Below are 8,483 nucleotides of genomic sequence, written 5' to 3' on the forward strand. Positions count from 1 at the left end.
GATTTAGGAAGAAATTTATTCTTGTGCATAGAAAATTTTGCCTTAGAAATATTTGATATCTTTAAATTACAAATTTGCAAATTCAAGATTTTGACAGTTCTTAAGGGACAATTTCATTAAACAAAGAAATTGAAGAAAGTTTTTGAATTAGTGTGGCCTGGTTTTTGTAAGTGTGAAAAACGTTTCCTGCTGAAATGTGAAAATTTGGTGTGAAACTCTTTTCGATTGAGATAATGGAAGTGGATTTGTAAGGTAGCATAGCATCTTAAGCAGGCGTTAAGTTTTGAAGGTCATTCTCAAGACTTCAAAAGTTTATGGGTAATAAAATCAAGGTTGTTTGTAGTTTGAAGCAGATATCATGTTTGAAGATTTCAATCTGAAATTGAATTGTTTGAACTTTCAAGATTAACATTTAAACCATTTACTTTTGAAAGAGATTTCCTGTATCATAAACACTGAATGTTTATTTTGTATGATCACAGCGAGATGTTGTTCTACACTACAAAACTTCATGCTTTAATCATTAAAGTGTATGTAGTGAAAATTCTATACCTGCGTTAATCTCACTGAATGATAAAAACATGGATATATAGACACATTTTATGGCACTCTCACTGTTCCCCCCTACAGGTCATAATGAACTAATCCAGCAATTCATGTGGAACATTCTATATTGATTTTAAGGGAACAGAGGTTTAATAACATTAGATCCCGGAAATGGACAGAGATTTTAATAATTTAGAACAGGTGTGTTTAATTATATATGCTGTAGGTTTTAATTAGCATCACACAAGCTACCTGTCAGGTATAAACCCTACAGATGTGAACTCAGGTCTGACTTTGGTATTAAAGTAAAATCCATGTGAATCATCACTATTAAGCAGTGGCTATGTGGTTAAGGTGTCTCACATTTTACCACTTACATATGGTGTAGCTTTCCACCTCTGGGTGTCCTAGAGGTAGTAGCCAAATTACTGGCTATTACGGTCAGTGACTTTTCTCTGGGAACTTTGGCTTCCATGCATTATCATTTATACCTGGAACATCCTTAATTCATTAAACCCTAGAGAAACATTTAGACTCTTCTAAATCAAAGATGAGACCAGTCCATTATGAAATTTCAGGGGTGAATGAGTGCATCTATATAATCTACAAAAATACTTCTTAAAAAAATCGACAAGTAGAATTTAGGAAATAAACCCCACTCAAAGTTATTTGATTTCATTAATTCTACAACATTGACTCTATGAGACACACAGTATTCTGCTCCAATATCAGCTAACTACAGTAGCTAGCTCTGTTGATACATTTCCTGACTGAGAATGGTTGGACTGTCGATTTTAATCCTATACAAATATCACCTTATCAGAGCCATTGTGTGACTCCATTCATGGATTCTGTTGTTCTGAGTAAGTTATATGGATACCTGGATGATATGTATCCCGGAAACAAAGCCCACCCGGGAGAGGGTTAGAGTGTTAAACCTATAGATTGAGTGTTGTATGCCCATCAATATAAAAGTGCACATGCATGCATGGTGGAAAGTGAATCCAAGTGTAATATGTAAATGATGGAGGTAGGGTGTGTTTCGTTCAATTTGAAGTTAATGCACAACACATTAAATACATTTATCAACTCATAAATGACATTTACATTATATAAGTTTGATAAAAAGAGTTAAAAGATTTTTCTATTGCAAATGAAAGCAGAGACTTGCAGCTAGAGGGCTTTCAGCAGGTTAAATCAGCCATTATTGGGAATCGAACCCATACCTCCTTAATGAAAGGCAAGTATTGCCTGTAAACTCTTATAGATTGTGTTCAGTAGTTTTATGTGGTCTCTGTCCACAGTTAATGGCCATTAGTTGTTGGGTATTATGTCACCGATCTATCTCAGTAGTGTAATGGCTGTTGATCCCATATAACATGTACATAATGATATAGCTTATCATAGAGAAATGTAATTAGATAGAAGTGCGAGCCACAGAACTGCTACCAGCTGTCCACAGGATTAATACTTCAGATTGATTGGGATTAACATCCAGTTATAACAGGGAAAGTACACAGCATTGTAGGAGTAGTGGTACAAAAATATCTTTTGAATAAATTGATTTATGAAATATGGAACGAATAATGACAATTTTACATGTATGAATAAAAAAACAGTATCTCTCACTAATATTCCAGAAAAATAAGCTTTTAAATTAAAATATAGACAAAGTAATAATTTCATAATTTGAAATTTAATTTCTACGATACATTAGGTTACTCTAGGTATTCTATAGACTACATGTAATTGAAACTAATACCTGTCAGATACTAAGGCAATTTAACATTTCTTAACAGTTCAGCTACCGATATCAATTGTTAATGGTATCTTAAATGACTAATGCCTTTAAAATATAAACATTGTACATTTCAATGGTCCAATAGTTATATTCACATCCTTGGGAGTGTGACAGAGTAGAGCTATTCCTTTTTTGATTTGACATTTCCTCTAGCACGCTAGAGCCCTATTACTTGTTGAAACTTCAAATTCAAAACAAGACATCTGGAGACTTCAGACATGACTAATTTTCATTTTTCCCACGAAATGTGGAACAAATTGACTCATTCCTCCCCATTTTTTCCACTCTTTTCTGATTACATGGTCTGATTATGAGGCAGTATCTGTGAAAGTCATTACTGGTATCTGCCTAGTGTAAAACGGTTTGGGATTCTGATAGGAACAGATGGTACGACACATTATCATATCTCGATCCTCATCTGCCCCATTTCTCCTTTCCCTTAGCTCCCCCATCTCTCCATTATCTCTGTCCTGTTCCAACACAATATCACTGCCCCATTTCTCCTTTCCCTTAGCTCCCCCCATCTCTCCATTATCTCTGTCCTGTTCCAACACAATATCACTGCCCCATTTCTCCTTTCCCTTAGCTCCCCCCATCTCTCCATTATCTCTGTCCTGTTCCAACACAATATCACTGCCCCATTTCTCCTTTCCCTTAGCTCCCCCCATCTCTCCATTATCTCTGTCCTGTTCCAACACAATATCACTGCCCCATTTCTCCTTTCCCTTAGCTCCCCCATCTCTCCATCATCTCTGTCCTGTTTTCTCCATCTCTTTACTCCAGATAAAATCTCTTCCCATGCCTTATATGCCATCCCTTGCTATCCTCTGATCTTCCTAAACCCCCAATAAATCCCCCTTCTCTGTACCTTTACTATACAAACAAAGTTACACTGCTATACCAAACTTCATTAAAGTTACAGATGATTGTGAAGGCTTTAAAAATCAAGGAAATTCTAATTTTACCATTTCACCTCCCTGAATGTTTCAAACGATACTATCAAAACTGTAAGTGGACAGATTATTCTTTCAAAGTGTTTAAATGCCACCCTTCTCACCTAGCCCAATAGCAACAATTCCTTCCCCCCAATTCTCTACCTCTACAAAATTGTGTCTCCCATCTTGTGACTGCCGCCTGCCCCCAAACTGCCCTTTGACTGCCCCCTGCCCTCAGATTGCCCCCTGACTCCCAACCCCCACCCAAACATCATCCTGAATATACATTATCTGTAGCCTTCAGTCTCTCCACGGACTTGTTCAGGTTTCCACTGGGGGGTGCCTGATAATGAGATAAACACCTAACCAATTTGTAGTGATTAATAAGGTGAATTCTATACTCAGCCAGTAACCTTACCACCCTGTGTGTCTAGGGGATAGATCAGTATTTATAGATCCCAGGGGGAGGGGAAAGATGGGTATTTACCTGTCCCTGGGCAGGGGGAGTGGAGAGGGAAAGGGGAAATATTACTATTTAAAGGTCCCTGTGGAGGGGGAAGGGAAGTATAACCATTTACAGGTCCCTGGGGGGATAGAAGGGGATCAGTATTTAGGGAGGGGGAGGGGGGTGAAGGGGAAGGAGTGCTGATCACGAAGGGGAAGGGGTGCTGAAGGGGATGGGGTGCTGAAGGGGGAGGGGCACCATGCAATTATAGCCCACTAAATGTCTGTACATGTGTTGTGGTGATCTCAGAAACAGGAAGTGGGAAGTGCTGTTTGGACCAGCGACAGTGCAATTCAACACACATCTGTTTTTGTATTATTAGCATCTTTAAGCAAACAAAATGGAATTGTTTATAGAATAGAATTCCTGATCATTCTGGATCTTAGGAACCAAGGATACACAGCATATCTGAGGCAGTGTAATATTTTACACCAGTCCCAAATTTTGTACAGTAATGTTTGTAATGTATTACAGTACTGTTTTAATAAGTGTGTTAACTTGTGGTCTTTATATACAGGTCATAACTTGTTATAAATGGCCATTTGAGACTCTATCTGCACTGACCTGATAATTTCAATAGAAATACACTTACCAGCATATATTGCTTTTTACAATATGTTAAGAATATGTTTCATTTATTTATTACCTGATTGCCATATATAGAGTTTACTAGGCAGTGTAGAACTAACTGATATAGAATTCTTTATTTCACAAAATTGTCTTCTCTGTCGCAGTAAATATTGGCTGGACTGTTATTTCAGTAGACAGATCAGCTATACTGTTACAGTGAATGCTATATATAGTATATAGAGATGGAAATCAATTTTCTTTTATATTCATGTGTTGTAGGTTGAGATGCTGACAGTAGTGGAGTACCACCATTTGAGGAGTAAAATACCACAACAGGAATAGTGTGTGGGAGAGCAGGCAGATTACAAATTACACACACAACTTGTCTCATATTAACCACTACTGCTACGACCCGACCCGCCATACGAGAGCCATACCAGTGTCCGATCAATGCAGGAGAACAACACTGGTCTGTGACATTAGTCGAGAATGACTCAACAAGGTTGGACACAAGGCTAAATGCTCAACAATTAATGGAGACGGCTCTCCAGGTTTTTGTGGGAGATGCTGGTGCATAGCCATACCATCAATATGGCATACTGAACCACAGCACTAGGACACACAGTCTGTGGATATCGTAGCATGGGTTAAAGCATGGATTATTTTGAGAAGATGTTTCGCGTATTGGTGTGCGTTGTGATTGTCGTACTGGTACCTTGTGTCAACCTGATGCATATTCCATGTGTCGAAGTGTATGACATAAAAGATGGTCATTATTCAGCCAACTGTAGCAGTCGCGCACTACAACACATACCATTCGACCTTCATCACAACATTAAAGTGTTAGACCTTCGTAACAATGAACTAGCAGAGTTAGGAGCTAGTTCATTTGCTAAATATGACACTCTGAGAGAACTTTATCTACAAAATAATTCCATAAGGAGTATTCAGCCAAATGCATTTTCGCTTCTTGGACTACTGCAAGTTCTGGATCTATCAAGTAATCAACTTACTACAGTGCCGTCTGCTTCTTTCAATGGATTACCATCACTGAGAAAGTTAAGCCTCCGTGGGAACCGGATTAATATAATACAACCGGAGGCTTTTTCTCCTCTCGTTAATCTGAGAGATTTACTTTTGGATGGGAATTATTTACAAACCGTTGCTGATGATGCCTTCAAAAATTTGGATTATCTTGAAAACTTGGAATTACAGCATAATAATTTGGAATATGTTAATGAAAATATAGTGCAATATTTCACCCACCGGTTTATTTCGTTCAGACTTTATAATAACCCATGGGTGTGTGATTGTAAGACCCGCTGGCTTGAGGATTACCTTCTTCATCAATCGACCAATCAGAGTGAAGATAACATCCTCCAATGGATATTTCTGGAGGGACAGCCAGTGTGTCACGGTCCCGCAGACCTCCAGGCTCGTGCTTTTTCTTCCCTTACGGAGAAGGACTTTGTGTGTCAGATCAGTATGTATACCAGCGGCCATGACATGGTATTAGAGGCCGGAGGTGAAACACAAATGTATTGTAAGTACATGGCAAATCCACATGTGGACCCAGTGTGGACGTTAAACGGGGACGTCCTGAACCCTGCAGATACCGAAAAATATGTAATTGTGACTGAGGGTTCAACTATTGTTACAAGTATTCTCACAATCAACAATTTTCAGAAGCATAATATCGGGGAGTATAAATGCTCTGTTGAAAATGCCCGAGGTCCTGTAGCAATATCCTTCATGGTGACGCTAAATGGGGTTGACCCCATAGCATATACACTTCCTGTGTCAGAACTGACCAATCAGTCGCCAGAAAATTCTCACACTGTCACCATAGCTTTGTCTGTTGTTGGTGGGTTCGTATTTCTACTTTTAGCATCGGGATTTATTATTTTCGCAATAGTGCGTTGTCGCCGACAACAGAGAAAAAAAAGTGAGCAACGAAGTATGAGATTCAAAGAGCATTTAAAGACAAATGTCCTCAATCATTCCGAAATTATGGAGTGTAAAGACTATGAAAAGCCAGATATATCCATGGCAACGGAACTCCAAGAACGTGGTCCTTATGACCGTGAAACTATTTATGATCCCCATCCATTATACGACCAGGTACCGGTGGGGTCAGATTTGGACCAATCAGAACACAATACATATGTGTCGTTTAAGTCTGAATACGTAGAACCAGATGAGATGACCCAGTTGTATACAGCGGGGACAAATAGGACAAAAGGAAGCGATGGATCGCAGTGCGAGTCGACGTCACCGCTTCTTGACAACTGTTCCCCGATAATGTGTGATTCTCATGACTTACTTTATGAAACAAGCACAGGAAGTTCTATTTATACCCCAGCTTTTTTTCCTAAGTCTCATACACTTAATTCGCGCTATCTTCCGTCAATGAGCTCCTACGATACCTACTTATCGTATACACCGTACAGCACCATGTCGCAAAGCTCCCACCAGCCCACTACCTCTTCGCCGCCCCTCGACCAATCTGTACGCAACAAAAGTGCTTCTGCTAGTAACATTGGGCCAAACCTGCCCCCCAAGAAACCCCCGCGTGTGTTCAATTCTCGTGACAGTATGTGCTTGTCTAACACTAGCAGTAGTGGCAGTGACACAATACCCAAACTCTCGCTCCCCAAACCTGGCACAGTGGATGAGTTTGGCACGGCAGTGTGACAGTACAGAATGTGTGAATGTTGTATAATATGTGGGCCTTGACATTCAATGGACATCGGCCATCATTGGGCATCTCATCTTCGAAGGTGTGGCATTCGATGGGTGTTGGCGTTCAGTGGGTGTCGGTCCCCAGTGGGAGTCGGACCTCAGTGGGTGTCGGTCCCCAGTGGGAGTCGGCCCTCAGTGGGTGTCAGCCCTTGTTGGGCGTTTGCTTTTAGTGGGTGTCGGCACTCAGATGGCGCCACCAAAGTATTTCTCAGTGCTCTTGTTCTGTTATCAATGTAACTTATGTAGTTTTGTTGTTCTCTATACAACATGAAAGTCTATTTTTGTATCTGGAGTATTGATTGTTAGATATCTGTATTGTTTCCAGCCACGTTAAATTGACTGGTGTATATGTTCATGGTACATAAATGTTTTATTATTTAAGGATGGAAAACCAACAGGATAGGAGTCTCAAAGTGTTAAAATGTAAATGCATAATTTAGTGATTCCATCTCTATATCAGTATTGAATGTCAATATAATGACTATTGCTTATGAATTTGCTTTACATTGTATTCCAACAATGATCATGAACTAATTACATTGACCTAAAACTAGTTAATAAATTATAGGTAATTAAATATCATCAATATTTCAAAAAATGTTCTTATTTTTATGAGATAAAACCTGTAAATCAAGAATTTAAACTATCATAAACAAAAATTAATATACTTTAGAATACATCAATACTCTTCAAAATAAAAACACATTTTGAAATTAAACTTCTAAATTAAACTTCTAAATTAAACTGACAGGGCCAAGATTTAAATACATTCCATTGCAAATGTAGCTCTGCAACTTTAATTTTTAAAGCGTATTTTTTTCCATTTCGTTTTTTTTTGTATTTCAACCGAAAATTTTAGACACACACCTAATAACCCTCTAGTAAGATAGTGTAACATCGTTAGTCTTAGAGAGCTCTCCTCGTGAAAACTTCAAAGATTGACAAATATTTGAGCAATCAATAAGCAAAACCTCTGAAGCCAATTGCCTGTGTAAGTTGGGATGAAGGGTGTATGAATTATGAATTACAAAGCACTAGGAGTGGTTCAGCGGACCCATACGTTTTTATAATTACATTTACATGGACAGTTTGGATCTCTGTTCTGGATATGGTTTCTCCGGCTTCATTGATTGTGAATCTTAATTAACTTTCCAGAACCGAACCATGTCTCCAGGCTTTATGGAATTTCAAAAAAAAAAGCACACAAACAAACTATAATTCTTTGTTGTGGAGGATCTAACATGACAATTTTTTTTTTTTTTTTTTTTTTTTTTTTTAATTTTTTTTTTTTTTTGAGATTTTGAGTTAAATATTATAGTTTGGAAAACATGTGTACCATATTGGTAGTTGCAATTTGATTTTGGCTATAAAATCATTTATAGAA

General features: G+C 38.3%; 1 protein-coding gene across 7 annotated transcripts in view; it reads left to right on the forward strand.

Annotated features, from left to right (window-relative positions):
* Positions 1–7,377, forward strand: part of LOC138328485 (leucine-rich repeat-containing protein 24-like) — a 41,144-nt gene extending 33,767 nt beyond the window's left edge. For all 7 annotated transcript variants that reach the window (XM_069275313.1, XM_069275310.1, XM_069275311.1 and 4 more), the window contains exon 2: positions 4,637–7,377. In XM_069275313.1, the coding sequence (XP_069131414.1) occupies positions 5,012–7,051 (2,040 nt within the window). In that variant the 5' untranslated portion in view covers positions 4,637–5,011 and the 3' untranslated portion in view covers positions 7,052–7,377. The remainder of the gene's footprint in view (positions 1–4,636) is intronic.
* The last annotated feature ends 1,106 nt before the right edge of the window (positions 7,378–8,483 follow it).

The sequence above is a fragment of the Argopecten irradians genome, chromosome 7, assembly GCF_041381155.1.
Source record: "Argopecten irradians isolate NY chromosome 7, Ai_NY, whole genome shotgun sequence".
In the NCBI taxonomy this organism is placed as follows: Eukaryota; Metazoa; Mollusca; class Bivalvia; order Pectinida; family Pectinidae; genus Argopecten; species Argopecten irradians.